Source organism: Piliocolobus tephrosceles, chromosome 20 (assembly GCF_002776525.5).
Source record: "Piliocolobus tephrosceles isolate RC106 chromosome 20, ASM277652v3, whole genome shotgun sequence".
NCBI lineage: Eukaryota > Metazoa > Chordata > Mammalia > Primates > Cercopithecidae > Piliocolobus > Piliocolobus tephrosceles.
The window spans coordinates 4,380,095-4,401,675 of record NC_045453.1 but is presented as its reverse complement, the minus strand read 5'-3'; the positions used below and the strand labels follow the sequence as shown (position 1 = coordinate 4,401,675).

The window sequence follows — 21,581 nt, the reverse complement described above, 5'->3', positions numbered from 1 at the left end:
ATGGCCTGTTGGTGGGATGCTGAGGCAACAGGAAAATATGAAGTTTTTTTGTTGCGTTTTTTGAGACGAAGTCTCACTCTGTCACCTAGGCTGGAGTGCAGTGGAATGTTCTCGGCTCACCACAACCTCTGCCTCCTGGGTTCAAGCGATTCTCCTGCCTCAGCCTCCCAGTAGCTGAGATTACAGGCATGGGTCACCACGCTCGGTTAATCAAACTTTTTTGTATTTTTAGTAGAGATGGGGTTTTACCACGTTGGCCAGGCTGGTCTCGAACTCCTGACCTCAGGTCATCTGCCCGCCTTGGCCTCCCAGTGTTGGGATTACAGGCGTGAGCCACTGCACCCGGCCCTGAAGTTTTAAAAATGTACAATGCAGTTACAAACTCCAGTGCCCCAACCAGGAGGAGGGGAGGAAAAGGGCTGATGGAGAGCCGCGGTGGTGGGCTGTTTTTCTGTTAAGCAAAACAACCAGCCAGACGTCAGCAGGGAGTCCAGGAGGAGCCCAGTGGCTGTGCTGTCCAGGCAGCTGCCTTTCAGAAATCTTACTGGGGACACTTTAAAGGCACGGGGAAGAGGTATACTCTGTGCTTCTGGCACGAGGCAGACTGAGGCTTACCTGCCCAGAGAGGAGGAAAGGCTGAGCAATAGGAAGCCAGTGCCTTAAATAAAAATGCTCACACCCATTGCTGCCAGAAATTCCTTTTGGGAGCATCTGGTTTAAGGAAAGAATCCTAAATACTAAAAATGTTAGAAGGTCTCTCAAGACTTCAGAAATAGGCCAGGCGCGGTGGCTCAAGCCTGTAATCCTAGTACTTTGGGAGGCTGAGACGGGCGGATCACGAGGTCAGGAGATCGAGACCATCCTGGCAAACACGGTGAAACCCCGTCTCTACTAAAAAATACAAAAAACTAGCTGGGCGTGGTGGCGGGCGCCTGTAGTCCCAGCTACTCGGGAGGCTGAGGCAGGAGAATGGCGTAAACCTGGGAGGCGGAGCTTGCAGTGAGCTGAGATCCAGCCACTGCACTCCAGCCTGGGCGACAGAGCGAGACTCCGTCTCAAAAAAAAAAGACTTCAGAAATATCTGCCAAAAGCAAAGGCAGAAGCAATGGGCTGGATGTACACAGAGAGATTTTAAGGTACAGAGAGTGGAAAAGGAAACAGAGGGAGATGCAATGTACAGTTCTATTTATGGAAATGCAGTTCCCACTCATACACACAGATACACCAACACTATAGATTTTATAAGAAACATATATATCTAACGACAGAAGTCAAATGCATTAAAGCAGCTGCCTCTGGCAGAGAGAGAAATGAAGGTGGGAAATGGAGGTGGATATTGGAGTGAAGTGGGAGAAAAAAAAAACAAAGTAGGGGGGCCTGGCATAGATCAAGAATGGTATGCTATGAACCAAGGCACTTGATAAATTCAGCTGTTTTTTTGTTTGTTTTGTTTTGAGATGGAGTCTCTGTCACCAGGCTGGAGTGCAGTGGTGCGATCTCGGCTCACTGCAACCTCCAACTCCCTGGTTCAAGCTATTCTCCTGCCTCAGCCTCCCAAGTAGCTGGGATTGCAGGAGTGCACCACCATGCCCCACTAGTTTTTGTATTTTTAGTAGAGATAGGTTTCACCATGTTGGCCAGGATAATCTCGATCTCCTGACCTCATGATACACCTGCCTTGGCCTCCCAAAGTGCTGGGATTACAGGAGTGAGCCACTGCGCCTGGCCTAAATTCAGCTCTTTACCCGAGGTCCAGGAAAAAAGAAAAATAAATCTGTGAACAGTCAATGTTATTTAGTGCACTCTTATTTCTTAGAGTACAAATCAGAATGACATTTTCTGTTTAAAGTGAGGGGGATGCTTTAAGTCAACTGTGCTGTATCTGCTTATAGGGATATTTTTCTTTTATTGTCAGGGTAACATTCGTGTCCAGGCTGGAGTGCAGAGGCGTGATCATAGCTCACCACAGCCTTGAACTCCTGGGCTCAAGTCATCCTTCAGCCTCAACCTTCTGAGTAGCTGGGAATATAAGCCTGCACCACCATGTCTGGCTAATTTTTAAATGTTGTGTAGAGATGCAGTCTTGCTATGTTGCCCAGGCTGGTTGCTCGTGGGGATACCCTGTAACCATTAAAAAGAGCATTTCTCAGGAGGCTCAGGCAGGAGAATCGCTTGAACCTGGGAGGCAGAGATTGCAATGAGCCAAGATCATGCCACTGCACTCCAGCCTGGGTGATAGAGAGAGACTCTGTCTCAAAAAACAAAACAAAACAAAACAACAACAACAAAAAACAACAAAAAAAGAGGATTTATAGCTGGGTGTAATGACATATATCTCTAGTGCCAAATACTCAGGAGGCTGAGACGGGAGGATCACCTGAGCCTGGGAGAACAAGGCTTCAGTAAGCTATGATTATGTGACTGCACTCCAGCCTGGGCAACAGAGCAAGAACTCATCTCTAAAAAAAAAAAAAAAAAAAAATCTGATCCAAAATGAGGGAGCTATGCAATAGGAAACAGGTGTTAAAAAATTATGTTTTTGGCCAGGTGCAGTGGCTCACACCTGCAATCCCAGCACTGTGGGAGGCCAAGGCAGGAGGATTACCTGAGGCCAGGATTATAACAAGGTGAAACCCTGTCTCTACTAAAAATACAAAAATTAGCTGGGCATGGTGGCACACACCTGTAATCCTAGCTACTTGGGAGGCTGAGGCAGGAGAATCGTTTGAACCTGGGAGGTGGAGGTTGCAGTGAGCTGAGAACGTGCCACTGCACCCCAGCCTGGGCAACAGAGTGAGACTCCATCTCTAATCCCAACGACAGGGAAAAAGGTTTTTATTCACTCACAGACTGGAAAAACTAAAAATTTTGGTGCTATCCAATGCAGGTGAGCGCCTGGGTAGGCCAGCACGCTTGTAACTGTCAGTGGGAATGTAAAATGATACAATCTTTTTGGAGGGTGATTTGGCACTATCTAATTACAAATGGAGATGCACTGGACCTGGTAGACCTACTGCAGATAAACTTGAAGAAAGTAAGTGCACAAATTATGTGTATGAAGTGTTCACGACAATACTGCTATGATACCCCCAACATGGGACAGATATAAACACCCTCAGGGTACACTGTAAAACAGAACCATGAGCAGCTGTTAAAAAGAATGAGAGAGGCTGGCCACGGTGGCTCGTGCCTGTAATCCCAGCACTTTGGGAGGCTGAGGCAGGCGGATCACAAGGTCAAGAGATCAAGACCATCCTGGCCAACATGGTGAAACCCCATCTCTACTAAAAATACAAAAATCAGCTGGGCATGCTGGCACGCACCTGTAGTCCCAGCTACTCGGGAGGCTGAGGCAGAAGAATCGCTTGAACCATGGAGGCGGAGGTTGCACTGAGCTGAGATCGCTCCATTGCATTCCAGTCTGGTGACAGAGCGAGACTCTGTCTCAAAAAAAAAAAAAAAAAAAAAAGAATGAAAGAATGGGGTAATTTGACTTGGTTGATATAAAAATACCTCTGTGGTAAGAATCATGTATTTGATACATATATAAATATATATAATTTAACATAAGTATAGATTTTATGCATGACAGAATCACAGGAAACTACTGGGGAGAGGATTATGGTTCATTTGTACTTTAGGTTGCAAAAAAAATTTTTTTAAATTTTGAGACGAAGTCTTGCTCTGTTGCCTAGGCTGGCAACAAATTTTTTAAATGATGTACATTATTGATAAATCGGTTTATTTATTTACTTATGAATGAGATGGGGGCTCACTATGTTGCCCACACTGGTCTGTAACTCCTGAGCTCAAGTGATCCTCCCACCTTAGCCTCCCAAAGTGCTGGGATAACAGGTGAGCCACTGCACCAGGCCTACACGTATTTTTTTTTAATTGAGCCTTTTTTTGTTTTTAATTGAGACAGAGTCTTGCTCTGTCGCCAGGCTGGAGTGCAGTGGTGTGATCTCAGCTCACTGCAACCTCTGCCTCCTGGGTTCAAGCGATTCTCTTGCCTCAGCCTCCCAAGTAGCTGGGACTACAGGCACACGCCACCATGCCCAGCTAATTTTTGTTATTTTTAGTAGAGACTGGGTTTCACCATGTTGGCCAGGATGGATTTTTTGTAGTTTTTGTAGAGATGGGGTTTCACCATGTTGGCTAGGCTGGTCTCGAATTCCTGACCTCAGATGAATTCCTGACCACCCACTTCGGCTTCCCAAAGTGCTGGGATTACACGTATGGGCCACTGTGCCCAGCCTACATTTTGAGATGTAAATTAAAGTCATCCTTGAGGAATTTTCAATGACCAGGAAAAAAGCTGATGTACTATTAAAAGAACAAGAAGGGGCCAGGTGTGGTGGCTCATGCCTGTAATACCAGCACTTTACAAGGCCAAGGCAGGTGGATAGCTTGAGCCCAGGAGTTCAAGACCAGCCTGGGCAACATGCAAAACCCCATCTCCACTAAAAACACGAAAATTAGCTAGGTGTGGTGGTACACGCCTTGTAGTCCCAGCTACTCTGGAGGCAGAGGTGGGAGGATCACTTGAGCCCAGGAGGTCGAGGCTGCAGTGAGCCATGATTGCACCACTGCACTCCAGCCTGGGTGACAGAGCAAGACCCTGTCTCAAAAACAAAACAAAACAAACAAAACAAGGGCCTGGCATGGTGGCTTACATCTGTAATCTTAGTGCTTTAGCAGGCCAAGGAATTGGTAACCAGTCTGGGCAACATAGTGAAACCCTGTCTCTAAAAAAAAAATAGAATAAAATAAAATCAGCCAGTTTTTTCCACTTGAGTCCAGGAGTTGAGGTTGCAGTGAGCCATGATTGCGCCAGAGAACTCCAGGCTGGGAAACAGTGAGACCCTGTCTCTAAAAAAAACAATCAACAAAGAAAAACCTAACATAAACAACAAAAAGAAGATCCAGCACTACAGTTATGATTAGAATAATGCTAAACAGGCCGGGCACGGTGGCTTACGCCTGTAATACCAGCACTTTGGGAGGCAGAAGTGGGAGGATTACTTGAGCCCAGGAGTTTGAGACCAGACCGGGCAACAAAGCGAAATCTTGTTTCTACTAAAAGAAAAAATTGGCTGAGTGCAGTGGCTCACACCTATAATCCCAGCACTTTGGAAGGCCGAGGTAGGCGGATCATGAGGTCAGGAGTTTAAGACCAGCCTGACTAACACAGTGAAACCCTGTCTCTACTAAAAATACAAAAATTAGCTGGGCATGGTGGTGTGTGTCTACTCCCAGCTACTCAGCCGGCTGAGGCGGGAGAATCACTTGAACCCAGGAGGTGGATGTTGTAGTGAGCCGAGATTGCACCACTGCACTCCAGCCTGGGCGACAGAGCAAGACTCTGTCTCAAAAAAGAAAAAATTAGCCGGGTGTGGTGGTGCGTGCCTGTAGTCCCAGCTACTTGGGAGGCTGAGGCAGGAGGATCTCTTGAGCCTAAGAGGTTGAGGCTGCAGTAAACTGTGATGGCGCCATTACACTCCAGCCTGGGGGACAGAGTGAGACCCTGTCCTAAAATAAATAAATAAAAAGCCCAAAAGGAGATACGCCAAATTGTTAATGACTACTTCTGTGTTGTGGAATTTATTTTTTCCTCTATTGATATACTTTCTTTAGTTTTTCTGAATATATTACTTTTATAATCCAGAAAATAGTACAACTAAAGAGAGTTTGCAGTAACATGAGAAAATGTTTATGATGTTATTAATGTGAAGTGAAAAAAGCAGCTACAAACTGAATACACCATGTGGTCACAGCTACGGAGAAACCATGCACAGGGAGAAACAGTGGAAGGACACACCTCCGAAGGGCAACTGTGACTGTCTCTGGTAGTGGGGTTTTGGATGACTGCTGTTTTTCCCTTTTTACTTTTCTGTGTTTTCCAGGTTTTCAACACTGAGCCTGTGTAACTTTTATTGGGAAAATAAACCTCAATAAATTAAAAAAAAAAAAAAAAAAAAGGCCATTAGTATGGTACAGGTATGTCTGGGCACAAGCTATACCCCATCCCAACATAAATGGCATAATAAAACCAAACTGATATCACACAAACAAAACAAAAAGCTACATGGAAAAAAGAAATACAGACTAGTGAGAAAGGGCCCCAAACACTAACAGTTGTTGTCTTTGGGTAGGTCTATGGGTGAATTATTAATTTTTCTCTCTTCTTTATTTTCTATAAATGAACATGCATGGCTCTTGTGATGGGAAAAATAAAACAAAATAAGATAAAGTCATTTAGATCAAATGGCACAACAGGTGGCAAAAGACTTACTTTGAAGAAGAGGTAGAGTCCCAAGAGTGTACAGCTGGCGATGATGGGGAAGCGGGCGGCATCCCGGCTGGTGATCGTTTCAGGCATGTCCGAAGCATTCTAGAGGAGAGAAGAATGGCAATGGCTCAGCATGGCTGGTTCCCATGTGTTCCTGCAAGGCTCTTCAAATGCTGTTCCCTTGGCTAGGAATGCTGCCTGCCTCATCCTGGGGCAGGATGCTCTGATCCTGCCACTTTTTTTTGAGATGGAGTCTTGCTCTATCACCCAGGCTGGAATGAAGTGGCACAATCTTGGCTCACTGCAGCCTCCGCCTCCTGGGTTCAAGTGATTCTCCTGCCTCAGCCTCCCGAGTAGCTGGGACTATAGGCATGTGCCACCATGCACAGCTAATTTTTGTATTTTTAGTAGAGATGGAGTTTCACCATGTTGGCTAGGCAGGTCTTGAACTGACCTTAAGTGATCCACCTGCCTTGGCCTCCCAAAGTGCTGGGATTACAGGTGTGAGCCACCACGCCCGGCTGATCCTGCCATTCTGCCATAAGGAGATCTGGACCCTGATCAAGAGACCAAGGAGAACCCAGGGCATGTGTGACACATCTGGGGAGAAGGGCTATGGCAGAGGCCATTCCAATATGGAATAACTGAAAGAAGAAAACTTGGACACGAGTGATGCCACAGCAGTTTCAGACCTCTCGAAGAGAATTGTTTTCAACTTTCTAATGGATCAGCTAAGAGGGAAAAATGACTATTCTGTCATCCAGTAGGTACTTAATATTATGAGTTGAAATTAACAACAAACAAGACAGACAATGGCTGAAACTGCACATAGGGAGACACCAACTGTGAGGAGAAGCAAATCTTGACAAAACTTAAATTTAAGAAATTTGACTGGCAGACTTGAAAATGGTAAAAATAAAAGCCACAATTAAATTTATAATGGCAGATGCTACAGTTGGCAAGAATGTGATGTGGGTAAAGAACTGATGAAGGATAAATATTTACATGAAAAAGAACTAAATGCAATAAAAACAATTTCAGTGTTATAAAAATGAAAAGAATTAAAAATGGAGTAACAGACCAACGTAGGAACAAATTAGCTTCATAGAATTCATGCCAAAGGAGGCTGGGCGCAGTGGCTCACGCCTGTAATCCCAGCACTTTGGGAGGCTGAGGTGGGTGATCACGAGGTCAGGAGTTCAAGACCAGCCTGGCCAACATGGGTGAAACCCCATCTCTACTAAAAATACAAAAATTAGCCGGGTGTGCTGGCACACGCCTGTAATCCCAGCTATAGGAGGCTGAGGCAGGAGAATCACTTGAACCCAGGAGGCGCAGGTTGCAGTGAGCTGAGATCATACCACTGCATTCCACCCTGGGCGACAGAGTGAGACTCTGTCTCGGAAAAAAAAAAAAAAAAAAAAATTATGGTGAAGAACTTTCTTTTTTTTTTGAGATAGAGTTTCACTCTGTCACCTAGGCTGGAGTGCAGTGGCACAATCTTGGCTCACTGCAACCTCTGCCTCCTGGTTCAATCAATTCTCCTGCCTCAGCCTCTTGAGTAGTTGGGACTACAGGTACATGCCACCATACCTGGCTAATTTTTGTTATTTTTTGTAGAGAGGGGGTTTCGCCATGTTGGCCAGGCTGGTCTCAAACTCTTGGCCTTAGCTTCACAAAGTGCTGGACTACAGGCATGAGCCATTGTACCAGGCCAGAAGTTTCTAATGAAAATTTATCAATGATAATATAGTACTGGTATAAATTTCTTTTCTTTCTTTTCTTTTTTTTTTTTTTTGGTATAAATTTGTATTCCAAACAGGGTCAAAAGCTTTCAGGATCACAGTGCTTTCTACCTGCCCTCTCTCTGCTAGGCAAAATCCTCACAGTCCTCAAGGGCCTAGTAAATGTCACTGCCATGAAGCCCTTCCAGATTTTCCCACTGGGACAAGCCTACTCTACAACTGTTTTATATCACGGCTACCAAAAGTCCTAACAATGCCAGATTAGACTTCTGCTCATGCCAAAGTCCTTTCCATAGTAGCCACAGACTCATTACAGTGCCTGAGATTCTACCATCACCATGTCCATCCTGCGAGTAAAACACCAGCATCCCTAGAAGACGGGATCATATTCAGTTATGGAGACTCACAAATATTTTGGCTCACAAAAAACAACAATAAAAAACCTGCTAAGAGAGAGGGTGTCTGGAGAAGGTAAGGCTGGCTCAGAGAGGCCCTAGTGTCCCAGGTGGAAGGTTGCAAAGAGGGAATGAGAGGGGCAGAGGGCAGTAAGCCCACAAAATGACTACTAGGAGAGGGAGGTGTGGGCTAGATTCGAAATCCTGGGTTTAAGTAATCCTCATGCTTCAGCCTCCCAAAGTAGCTGGGAATACAGGCATATTTGTCACTGTGCCCAGCTAAAGGAAGTACATAGACAGCACTGGCCTAGAGTCCAGCCTTTTGGGGACGGCAATTTGGCAGGATGTATTAAATTGAAATTTCCACATGCCCAAAGATACAAAAAGAAGAGCCACAGAACAAGAACTACAAATGGCTCTTAATAGTAAAAAAAGAGTGTTTATTCTCACTCCTAATGAGCTCAAACTAAAGCACACTGAGATTCTGTTTTTTGTCTATCAGAAAGATAAGAATCCACACACTGGGTAACATACGGAGTCGGTGGGGCTATGGGGGAGAGGTAGTCTCCCACACTGCCTATGGGAGTCAATCTGTTTTCCTGTAGAAAGCAACTAGGCAACACATAAAAAAATCACAAATGCACATACCCTTTGACCAAGCAATTCCACCTGTGGGAATTCTCCCTACAGATATAGTTCATACATAAGTAAAATGCTACACATAAAGTGTATCCAAGGTATTCCTTGCCCTGTTAATGGCATGCTGAGTGACTGGGTTTACTTCTCTGTCAAACAGGAGGATAATCTCTAGCCTCACTTCAAAAAAGGTCTAAGAGCCTTCTTTTTTTTAAAGAAGGCTTTTAAAAAAAAAAAAAGAAAAGAAAAAAAGTGACAAGGTCTCGCTCTGTTGCCCAAGCTGGAGTGCATAGCTTACTGCAGCCTTGAACTCCTGGCATCAAGTGATCCTCCTGCCTTGGCCTCCCAAAATGCTGAGATTATAGGCGTGACCCACCACACCCAGTCCCATAAAAGTCTTAAACCAAATGAGATATGGGATGCGAAACAGCCTGGCAAACTGTAAAGTACTGTGCTTGTATTGGGGGTTGTGACTATCAGGGAGAGGTGAGTGAGGAGGCCCCTAACCACACCCTTGCCTATGCATGGCTGAGGCAGCCCAGGCACTGGGCTGGAAGGTAGACCATCCCCTCTGGAGCCACTGGAGGTAGCTACATGTGAGTGACTTGGATGGCTCTGCCAAGAGGTGGAAGCGGGGTGGGTGAGCAATACCCACATGAGAGGCCCGGTTTCCTTCCTTCCCTATTCTCTCCCAACCCTTGGCTTCTGCTTTTGCCAGTAGTGTGCTGTTGGAGTTGGGCAAGTTCCTCATCCCCTCCACACATTTAATACATTTCCTATGTAGCAGTAGTATGGATACAAAAATGAGTTCCTGATCTTGACGCACTCACAGGCAGGTAGGTTAATACTGTGACATGATACGTATCACAGAGAACATATATTCTATTTTATGGAATGCAAAGCAAAACTGGTTGGGTATGGTGGCTCACGCCTGTAATCCCAGCACTTTGGGAGACGGAGGCAGGCGGATCATCTGAGGTCAGGAGTTCGAGACCAGCCTGGCCAACATGGTGAAACCTCGTCTCTACTGAAAATACAAAAATTAGCTGGGCATGGTGGTGCGCACCTGTAATCCCAGCTACTCGGGAGGCTGAGGCAGGAGAATGGCTTGAACCTGGGAGGCAGAGGTTGCAGTGAGCCGAGACTGAGCCACTGCATTCCAGCCTAGGCGACAGAGCGAGACTCTGTCTCAAAAAAAAACCAGCCTGGCCAACATGGTGAAACCCCGTCTCTACTAAAAATACAAAAATTAGCCGGGTGTGATGTACGCCTGTGGTCCCAGCTACTCAGGAGGCTGAGGCAGGAGAATTGCTTGAACCCGGGAGGTGGAGGCTGTAGTGAGTAGGGATTGTGCGACTGAACTCCAGCCTCGGCAACAGAGTGAGACTCTGGCTCACACACACACACACACACACACACACACACAAAGCCTCCCCCAAAACAAAACCCCAAACAGGCTATTATAACACAGTATGACACATGATGCAATAGACACATTTATCAGTGTGACACACAGTATGAACATCAGCAGTTATGAAGGGACTGTGAGGTCAGGAAGCCCATTTGGACTCCCAGCTGTACTTCTTCCTAGCTGTGGGACCTTGGGAAAGTGATTTTTTTTCCCCCTAAGCCTTGGTTTCCTCAGCTGTAAAATAAGTTGTGAGGATTCTGATTTCTGCTTTGGAAGTACTCAGCATTGTGCCTTGAGTCATCATGTAAACTGTATACACCATTTGTATCATTATTAAGCACAAGGGAATCCCGAGAAGGCCAACAAGACACTATTTCTGCAGAGAAGTAAAGGAGTCAGAGGTGGCAAGAGCAGGTACCACTTAAGCAAGGCCCTGATGGTCAAGCACAGGGTCTGGTAGTTTGGAGCCAGATAAATGCTGACTGGGTTGAGGAGTCTGCCTTTTTTTTTTTTTTTTTTTAGTGGAGTTTTGCTCCTTTTGCCCAAGCTGGAGTGCAATGGCACAATCTCAGTTCACTACAAATCAAGTGATTCTCCTGCCTCAGCCTCCCAAATAGCTGGGATTACAGGCATGCACCACCACACATGGCTAATTTTGTATTTTTAGTATAGACGGGGTTTCACCATGTTGGCCAGGCTGGTCTCAAAGTCCTGACCTCAGATGATCTGCCCGCCTCGGCCTCCCAAAGTGCTGGTATTACAGGCGTGAGCCACCGCTCCCAGGTGGAAGAGTCTGCTTTGTGTACAAGGAAAGGAAGTACTTATCAAGCAGGAAGATGTGCACATGCAGAGGCTCAGGGCTGTCAAAGGAAACATAGGACTCTGTGGCTTCACCTACAAACCAGTATTATGGCTCATTTCCACATATTCCTTTCAATTCAGCTCAGCACCCTGGGTGGGAAGAGGCCTAATCTTATTCAGTGACAAACCAAGGTTGTACAGATCCTCTCCATCACACAGAGGACTCTGGTCTCCTTTGTGGGTGACTTATAAATATCCCATGCTGCAATGTTGAGTCAGAATGGGAGACTGGACAGTAATCCCAGCACTTTGGGAGGTCAAGGTGGGAAGATCGGTTGAGCCCAGGAGTTTGAGACCTCCATAGGCAACATGAAGAAACTCTGCCTTTATTAAACAAACAAACAAACAAACAAAAAGAAGGGGAGACCTGAAATCTGACGATAACAGTAATAACAATAACATTACTTCACTGTTCTAGGTACTTTACATGTTTTCATCCTCACAAAAACCCCACAAAGCAGGTACTTTTTGTGTGTGTTTTTTCTTTTTTTGAGCCAGAGTCTCGCTCTGTTGCCCAGGCTGGAATGCAGTGGTGCAATCTCGGCTCACTGCAACTTCTGCCTCCTGGGTTCAAGCAATTCTCCTATCTTAGCCTCCCGAGTAGCTGGGACTACTGGCATGTGCCTCCACGCCCAGCTAATTTTTTGTATTTTTAGTAGAGATGGGGTTTCACCGTGTTAGCCAGGATGGTCTCGATCTGACCTCGTGATCCGCCTGCCTCGGTCTCCTAAAGTGCTGGGATTATAGGTGTGAGCTACTGCAGCCAGCCGGAAAGGTACTTTTAATAGTTCTTTTACAGATGAAGAAGCAGAGGCCTAGAGAGGTGAAGTAATTTGCTTAGTGTCACACAGCTGGTGAGTGCCAGAGCTAGGATTCAAACTGAGGCAGTCCAGTTCCAGACCCTAAACTCTTGGCAGCTGTTTCCTAGAAGACCTCTATCTTTCTTATCCGAAAATTTCTGTTGGAAAGTTGTAACAGGAAGATACTTGGGAAGCCTCCAACCTTTTTGAGGAACAGAATCTTGAAGGTAACTGAACAGTTAATCTTTGTAGTTACAAAAATACTAAAAAGTTGTTAGGATTCTTTACCAATCCAATTGGGATTTTTTAACCAGATGTGCATATGTAAATACAATAGCTCCTGCAACACGAAACACAATTAGAGAGTGGGGGAAAAACCTGACACAAACAGCAGAAGTAAATGTAGCTTCCAGTGACATTCTGCATGTTGTTATCACAGCGGAAGCAAAAGCTGTAAGAGAGGACAGATGCCTGCTCCAAGCCAGTGGCACGGCTCAAGCTCTTGGAGCACTGCGTCTATGCCATGCCCTGGAAATGATCTGGAATTCATGGGCCATTCTGTTACTGTTGCCCCAGCTGGAGACTCCAGGGTCTCCACTCCTTACCACAACATCCAGTCACTCAGCTCTCCAAGGTTACCTTTCTTGACCTAACTTCCTACCCCAATCCTTTGACCCCCATTGCTGTCTTCACAACCCCTGCACCAACATTACACTTTCCCTCCTGCCTATCACCCACCCTGCCACTAGCTCTTTCTAAAGCCCATACCTGATTGTATAATGTACCTGCTTAAAAACCTCTGGAGAGGCCAGGCACAGTGGCTCATGCCTGCAATCCCAGCACATTATGGGAGGCCGAGGCAGGCGGATCACTTGAGGTCAAGAGTTTGAGACCAGCCTGGCCAACATGGTGAAACCCTGTCACTACTAAAAATATAAAAATTAGCTGGGTGTAGTGGCACGTGCCTGTAATTCCAGCTACTTGGGAGGCTGAGGCACGAGAATTGTTTGTACCCGGAAGGCGGAGGTTGCAATAAGCCAAGATCACACCACTGCACTCCAGCCTGGCCAAAGAGTGAGACTCTGTCTCAAAAAAAAACAAAAAAACAAAAAAACAACAATCATTAAACAAGAATTGAGGTCATTGCTGTGGGAAAGTAAACTGATACAACCTCTATAGTGGATCATATGGTAAAATCTATCTAAATAAAAAGTGTGGGCTGGGCACAGTGGCTCACGCCTGTAATCCCAGCACTTTGGGAGGCCGAGGCTGGCAGATCACCTGAGGTCAGGAGTTTGAGACCAGCCTGGCCAACATGGTAAAACCCCATCTGTACTAAAAATATGAAAATTAGCTGGGTGTGGTGGGTGCGCGCCTGTAATCCCAGCTACTCGAGAAGCTGAGGTGGGAGAATTGCTTGAACCCAGGATGCAGAGGTTGCAGTGAGCTGAGATGGTGCCACCGCACTCACACTCCAGCCTGGGCGACAGAGTGAGACTGTCTCAAAAAAAAAAAAAGTGTGCATAGCCTTTGACCCACCAATTTTGAGAAATTTATCCTACAAATATACAAATACACAGACAAGTGTGAAATAAAAATGTGTAAAGACATTAATTTCAGCATGGTTTGTAATAGCAAAAGACTGAAACAACCTAAATGACCAGTGGGGGACAGGACTCAAATTCTCAAATTTGAGCATGCATCAGAATTACCAGGTGGGCTTGCTAAAACACACATTGCTGGGCCCACCTTAAGCTTCTGATTCAGAATGTGCATTTCTAACAAGTTCTGGGGTGATGCTGACACTGCTGGCCCAGGGACCAGATATTAGAGAACCAGCATTCTAAGCAAACTGGGGTACAGGTGGGACACCATACATCTGTTAAAGAACACACCCACACCCTATGTACTGGCATGATTGGATCTGTAACACATATTAGGTGAAAAAAGCAAGGTGCAAAGAAGAGTGTACTGGCTGGGTGTGGTGGCTCATGCCTGTAATCCCAGCACTTTGGGAGGCCGAGGCAGGTGGATCACCTGAGGTCAGGAGTTCAGGACCAGCCTGGCCAACCTGGTGAAACCCCATCTCTGCAAAAATACAAAAATTAGCCGGGCATGATGGCAGGTACCTTTAATCCCAGATATTCGGGAGGCTGAGGTGGACGGATGAACTGCTTGAACTCAGGAGGTGAAGGGTGCAGTGAGCTGAGATTGTGCCATTGCACTCCAGCCTGGGTGACAGAGCGAGACCCCCTCGTGCCTCAGCCTCCTGAGTAGCTGGGATTACAGGCGTGCCCCACCACGCAAAGCTAATTTTTGTATTTTTAGTGGAGACAGGGCTTCACCATGTTGGTCTGGCTGGTCTTGAACTCCTGACTTCAAGTGATCCACCTGCCTCGGCCTCCAAAGTGCTGGGATTACAGGCATGAGCCACCACGCCTGGCCAACATATTGTTAAAGAAACAAAATTGCTGGGTGCGGTGGCTCATGCCTGTAATCCCAGAACTTTGGGAGGCCGAGGAGGGTGGATCACCTGAGGTCAGGAGTTCGAGACCAGCCTGACCAACATGGAGAAATCCTGTCTCTACTAAAAATACAAAATTAGCCAGGCATGGTGGTGCATACTTGTAATCCCAGCTACTCGGGAGGCTGAGGCAGGAGAATTGTTTGAACCTGAGAGGCGGAGGTTGCAATGAGCCAAGATCACGCCATTGCACTCCAGCCTGGGCAACAAGAGTGAAACTCCGTCCAAAAAAAAAAAAAAAATAAAAAAAAAATTAGGTTGCAGAGAAATATGTATTATATAATCCAATTTTTATAAAAATAAATTTACATATGTCTATATACACAGACACATACACAATGTTTGTGTATACATAGAAAAAATTCTTACAGGCACTTGCCTCTGTACTTTTCTATATTGTTCAGCTGACAAAGCAGTATTTTAGAAAAGTTCTCAAGTTCTAAAAATGTTTTCTGCAGTAAAAAAAAGTACTCTGGGCCGGGTGTGGTGGCTCACACCTGTAATCCCAGCACCTTGGGAGGCTGAGGCGGGAGGATCATTTGAGGCCAGGAGTTTAAGACCTGCCTAGGCAACATAATGAGACTTCGTTTGGGGGGGCGGGGAAGCTCTGAGAGCATCTTATTTTGTTTAAAAGCAAGAAATAAAAATTCCTTTTGTGGGGAAAAAAAAAAAAAGGAAAAAATTCTTTTTTTTTTTTGAGACGGAGTCTCACTCTGTCGCCCAGGCTGGAGTACAGTAGCCAGATCTCAGCTCACTGCAAGCTCCACCTCCCGGGTTTACGCCATTCTCCTGCCTCAGCCTCCCAAGTAGCTGGGACTACAGGCGCCCACCACCTCGCCCGGCTAATTTTTTGTATTTTTTTTAGTAGAGACGGGGTTTCACCATGTTAGCCAGGATGGTCTTGATCTCCTGACCTCGTGATCCGCCAAGAAAAAATTCTTGAAGGTTATATACTCAACAGCCAATTGGGTTGCTTCCAAGGAATACTGCCCAGGAGGCTTTTCCTTTATACTTCTGCACTGCTTGATTTTTTTTTTAACAAGTGTATAGTATTTTTGTAACAATAATGATTAACCGCTGCGTTGCTTTCAGGATTCTCTTCCCCAGAAAGGCCACAGGCTTCCTGAACATCTTGTCACTACATCCAAGCCCCTCTCCTGGGCTCACACCATACTCCTCACTGCCTCCCTGAACACATCTTGTGGTCCCCCACCCCACCTTCTCCTGTTCTGCCTGTTGGACTCTCCCCATCCATGCAAAGACAACTGCTGCCCCCTCCAGGAGGCCTATGAGAACTCTATTTACTTGGCTAGTCACATGTCTGTTTCTCCTTGGTGGCTGGGCTCAGTGAGGGCAGGGCTTGGCCTTCTTTGCCCCGGAACTCCTGGTACCCAGCCCAGAGCGGGCACCCAGTCCTGTTCACTGAGGGCCCTTTAAACCAATGTTTACTGTGCAGCTACTAAACCAATGTGCAGCTACTGCCTGGGCCAGATTCGCTTCTGTCTGGGATGTAGGCCTCTGACAGTGATGTGTGCTGCTCTGAGACTGCTCCTCCCAAGGCTACTTCTTCACAACATACTCCTGGAGGCTCTACCTTCTTCTCTCCATGACTTCACAATTTTCCCTGCCTGTTATGGACACCTTGACCCCTGGGGAGAATTCTGTCCTCACATTCCCTCTCTCCCAACTGGTTTTGGGATCTAACACTAGTGGGAAATCAAAACTGGGTCCCCACACTAACTCTTCTCTCCTTTTCACATGACCAGGGAAACGACTCAGGGTGGAAAGGAAGTCATTTGGCCTGTCCTTTCCTTAGGTCAATGCTGCTTGTCTTTAAAGGTGCCTGTATTAGGAGAGAGCCCTGGACTAGGACTAGGCATACCTAGTTCTGCCCCTAAATGGCAGAGTGATCTTCAGAAGTCATTTCTTTGACTCTCAGTTTCTTTTTCTGTACAACGAGGATAATGAAACTGGCTCTGCCTGCCACCTCAGTTGCTGTGAGCATCAAAGGGCATAAAGGTTTTGCAAGTTTTACAGCATCTGGGTCATTGGTGGTGGCAGGCTCTTAATGGTCAGGTCCTGTTTGTAAATTCATACAGTCCTCCACACCCTGCTGCCCTGCAGGAGATGCTTGGGAGAGGTATTCAGAGGCTAAGGCTTTCTCCTATCCATACCCTCTGTTCCAGCCACACCATACCTTCCACTATTTCCTGAACTGCCTCGTAGCCTCCTGCCTCCATGCCTCTCTCTGCTTACCTGGTTTCTTCTGCTTAGAATGCCTTCTCCTGGCTGAAATTCTATCTCTACGTCAAGGCTCAGGCCTACCTCTAGCACAAAGCTTCCCTGTGTGGTCCCAGATGTGCTCAATTTTTCTCCCTAAACCTTGTAGCACTGTTTGTATTATAATCACAGATCTAGTTATTATTCTTTCACCCAGGCTACCGAATTCCTTGGTGACAGGGCTCTGACCTACTCATCTTTGCAGCAATCCTCCCTTACCCCTGACAGTGGTGGAAGTTCAGGAAATACTGATGCCTGGAAGGTGTTTTCTGCAGAGATTAGTGATCCACCTACAGGAGGTGCCAGGGAAAATTACTCAGTTTGGAGAGCAGCTCAGATCAAGCTGCCTAGCCTTATGCCAGCTATCCTTCGCCTCCTCTGTCCTGGTTTATCTCAGAACTTCTCTCTACACTAAGTGTCTACCTGACAGGCATAGTAGAGAGGCTTAATATCACCTGAACTCTGCTTAGAAAAAGCCAAATAAAAAGGAAAATGGAGTCATGTTTGAGTCTCTCAGCCTAAGCCCTACCTACCTACTTTCTTTATATCTGATCACATACGGAGCCAGTAGTGAGTTCTCTGCTTTTGGGGAAGGAAGGTGGCAGGCCTCAGCTACTGCTCAAGTTGGGTAGTGTTTTGAGAACCTCAGCTTCAGCAGTTTCAAAAGTGGCAGCTGCTTTGTGGGCCTGCCCTCTTTGGGCAAGACAGCTTCCACTTAGGTCCATCTTCAGGTCTGGGTGGGGGAGGAGCATCTGGGAGGTGCAGATTAAGAGGCTGTGGAGGAAGGGAGAGGGTGCCAGGAAGTGAGAAGCCATTGGTACAACGGGCTAGAGAGGGCTTAATATAGGGAAGAAGTGGCGCAGGGAAGGGGGAGGGGGAAGCAGAAGGTGAAATGTGCTGGAGTCCTCCTAGGTATCCAATGGGACAGATGTTGAGGAAGGCCAGGGATGGAGTCTGGCCCAGTCTCACAAGAGGGGCCAACAGTGGCCCAGCAGGCAGGCCCAGTTTGGTGGGGGGACTGTCTTGGAGGTATAGGGAGAGAAACTATTTTAAGGTAGGGTCAAAGGCTGGGTAGGAAAAGGGTTACAGGTTAGGAACAAGGTCTGGGTTTTGACTAGGCCATGGCCAAGGTTGGATGGTAGTTAGAGAGAGGAAACCAGGAAAATAAGACGTCCATGCCTGGTTGGAAAGTAGAGGCATCAAGATGCCAGGTTCTGAGGAGCTAGCTGACTGGGATGGTTCCAGAAAGTGATGTGAAAAACTGGGGACTGAGAGATCGTTGTTTTTGAGGCAGGGGCAAGGGCCAGGTGTGGGGGCACTAAGAGCACATAAGGTGCCGTAGATTCCAGTGACACAGGAGTCAGACTCTAGGGATGGGTCTGAATGGTAGAAAGGGCCCTGGGGTGGGCCGAGGCAGAGTTCCTAACTGGGGATGACATGAAATTCTACCATTCAGTAAGTTGTGAGGACCAGTATCCATCAGGTATAGATGGGGCTGGTCTGGCTGGGCCCAACAGGCTCAGAACAATCAGTGCCTGAGTCGCAGTGGGGGACCGGCTGACAGCGTTCCCAGCCGCGGCATGATGCACAGGGAGGGAAGTGTCAGAGTCCGAGTCAGGAGCAGAAGCAAGTTCCTATTGGGGAAGGTGTCATACCCTGGTCGGGGGTCGGTGCCCAGATCCCGGGGCAGGAAATGCCAGCTCTGGAATGTGGGCCCGAGATAGAGGGAACGGCGATGATTAGGGCTGGGAAGACTCAGTGTCCGGGAAGAGGAGGTGTCTGTCCCGCCTAGGAAGGGCTCATGTCGGCCGTGTTCGGTATGGAGGTGGAAAGTGCCCGGTTTTCCCGCAGACCCTACCTTGCCGCGGGCGCAGCGTACGGAGCGCAGGGCGCCGAAGAAGATGGGCAGCAGCGCCATGAGCAGGAGGCTGCCGTAGGCCAGCGCGATGCCCTCGGGAGTGGAAGGCGGCCGCGTCGTGCTGTTGGTGGGGCCGCCTGCCTCGGCGCTGCCGTTATGCGGGTCGCTGAGGGCCGAGTCCATAGCGAGGGTGCGCTCGCGATCCGACTCCAGCTCCGGTTGATGCAGCAGGGACGCTGACTGAGACAACGGCTCTGCAGGGAAAGCCACGTTCCCCTAAGGCAACAGGAAGTGACGTGCTCCCTCCCCAGCCCGCGCCGCGCACGCGCGCACACACGCTTGCGCGCACACACGCTTGCACGCGCGCGCGCGCGTGCGCGTGCACGTCTCCCCGCCCGCTCGCCCTCTAGTGGTGGCCGACGGCCGGGCGGCGAGTTGCTAAGCAACTTGTTAGTGGTCCAGACAGGGGCTCTGGACCACTGCGGTGGGCCCGAATGCCCATTTCCCAGTCTCAGCCGGTCTCCTCAATCCCAGGCTGTCCACTCTCCGCAAATCTTCATATTCCGAATAACTAAGAATGTGTTTATTCATACATGCACTTATCGGGTATTCAGTTGTTTATTCACTCCTTAAGTATTTTTTGAGTGTCCCTCAATATGCCAACGCCTGTCCTAGGCTCTGGGGACACTGAGGTGAACAATACAGGCAAAAGTTCGTCCTTGCCTTCGTGAAGCTTGCATTTTAGTGCAGTGTGTGTGGGGGGACGTTGGGAAGACAATAAAGAAACTGAACAAAGTAAAAGGCTGTAAAATGGGCCGGGAACGGTGACTCACGCCTGTAATCCCAGCACTCTAGGAGGCTGAGGCGGGTGGATCACCTGACGTCAGGAGTTCGAGACTAGCCTGGCCAATATAGTGAAATCCCCGTCTCTACTAAAAATACAAACAATTAGCCGGACGTGGTGGCATGCACCTGTAATCCCAGTTACTCGGGAGGCTGAGGCAGGAGAATCGCTTGAACCCGGGAGGCGGAGGTTGCAGCGAGCCAAGATCGAACCATTGCACTCCAGCCTGGGCAACAAGAGCGAAACTCCATCTCAAAAAAGAAAAAAAAAGAAAAAGAAAAAGTAAAACAGAAAAAAAAGAAAAAGTTTGTAAAATGTTAATGTGTAGTTCTGTGTTACATAGCATGTTAATGCAGATAGAGAAAAAGCAAAAGAAAGTAGGGTGTGTGTGGAGTTTGCAAAAGTATTGAGTGCCTACTATGTGCCAGGCAATTATAATACCTCACCAGTTCATGCCCCTGTACAATTTATAAAGCTTTGTGGCTCTTTTCAGAATTGGAAGAATCTGTTTATTTATGTGATTCTTATTTTTTATATTGTTTAAAAAGTTAAAAAATATATTTTCTTAGACATGGTGTTTTGCCATGTTGGCCAGGCTGGTCTCAAACTCCTGGGCTCAAGTGATCCTCCTGCTTCAGCATCCTAAAGTGTTGGGATTGCTGGTATGAGCCACTGCTCGCAGCCTACCGTGGCTATGTTATATACTAGAACATCTAAGCATCAGTGTGTGACTGTGAAAACAAAAAACTTCAAAGAGTGCCTATTATTATTATTATTATTATTATTATTATTATTATTATTATTATTTTGAGACAGGATCTCACTCTGTCGCCCAAGCTAGAGTGCAGTGGCGCAATCACAGCTCACTGCAGCCTCTACCTCCTGGGCTTAGGTGATTCTCCCACCTCAGCCTCCCGAGTAGCTGGACTATAGGTTTGTGCCACAATGCCCGGCTAACTTTTTGTGTTTTTAGTAGAGATGGGGTTTCGGCATGTTGCCCAGGCTAGTCTCAAATTCCTGGGCTCAAGCAATCTGCCCACTTCAGCCTCCCAAAGTACTGGGATTATAGGCATGAACTGCCATGTCCCACAAGAGTGCCTATTTTAGAAAAGGTTTCTATGTATTGAGGCAGTTGTTTACCGCAGAATCAAGCCTACTTTAGGCTTACTAGCAGCTTCTATCTAAAAATATTGACTAATAACCGAAAGTGTTCTAAAGGTGGTTATTCTGATCTATAGTTTTGTTTGTTTATCTGTTTGCTTGTTTTGAGATGGAGTTTCACTCTTGTTACCCAGGCTGGAGTGCAATGGTGCAATCTCGGCTCACCGCAACATCTGTCTCCCTGGTTCAAGCGATTCTCCTGCCTCAACCTCCCGAATAGTTGGGATTACAGGCATGTGCCACCACGCCCAGCTAATTTTGTATTTTTAGTAGAGATGGAGTTTCTTCATGTGGTCAGGCTGGTCTCAAACCCCCGACCTCAGGTGATCCACCTGCCTCGGCCTCCCAAAGTGCTAGGGTTACAGGCATAAGCCACTGCGCCTGGCCTCTGATCTATAGTTTTTTAAAAAAGTATTTACAGAAAGTATAGAAGTTTTTGTGAATTTAATACAAGTTAGCCTCCAGTTTTCTCTACTCAAATGCTTGATTTATAGTTTTTGCTCCTTTATACATTTGCTTTTTTAATTTTAAAATTTGTAATTTTACCTTCAAAACAGTTCATTTTTAAAATTGTAAAACATGTTTAACATATGCAGAAATAGGCCGGGTATGGTGGTTCACGCCTGTAATCCCAGCACGTTGGGAGGCCAAGGTGGGCAGATCATGTGAGACCAGCCTGGGCAACATAGCAAGATCGCATCTTAAAAAAAAAAAAAAGAAAGAAAGGGACAGATCTTGAAATAAAAGTCAGCATTTTGAAATTAGTTGAGCTCA

The 21,581-nt window shown here is 46.9% G+C and overlaps 1 protein-coding gene across 5 annotated transcripts in view; it reads right to left on the bottom strand.

Annotated features, from left to right (window-relative positions):
- HM13 (histocompatibility minor 13) overlaps positions 1-19,139 on the bottom strand; it is a 55,072-nt gene extending 35,933 nt beyond the window's left edge. For all 5 annotated transcript variants that reach the window (XR_002733319.2, XM_023220375.2, XM_023220376.2 and 2 more), the window contains exons 1-2: positions 18,803-19,139; positions 6,296-6,394 (exon numbers count right to left, since the gene is read on the bottom strand). Coding sequence is in view for 4 of the 5 variants with exons in the window: in XM_023220375.2 (XP_023076143.1) it covers positions 6,296-6,394; positions 18,803-18,985 (282 nt within the window). In the remaining variant the exon portion in view is untranslated. The remainder of the gene's footprint in view (positions 1-6,295; positions 6,395-18,802) is intronic.
- Between the last annotated feature and the right edge of the window lie 2,442 nt (positions 19,140-21,581).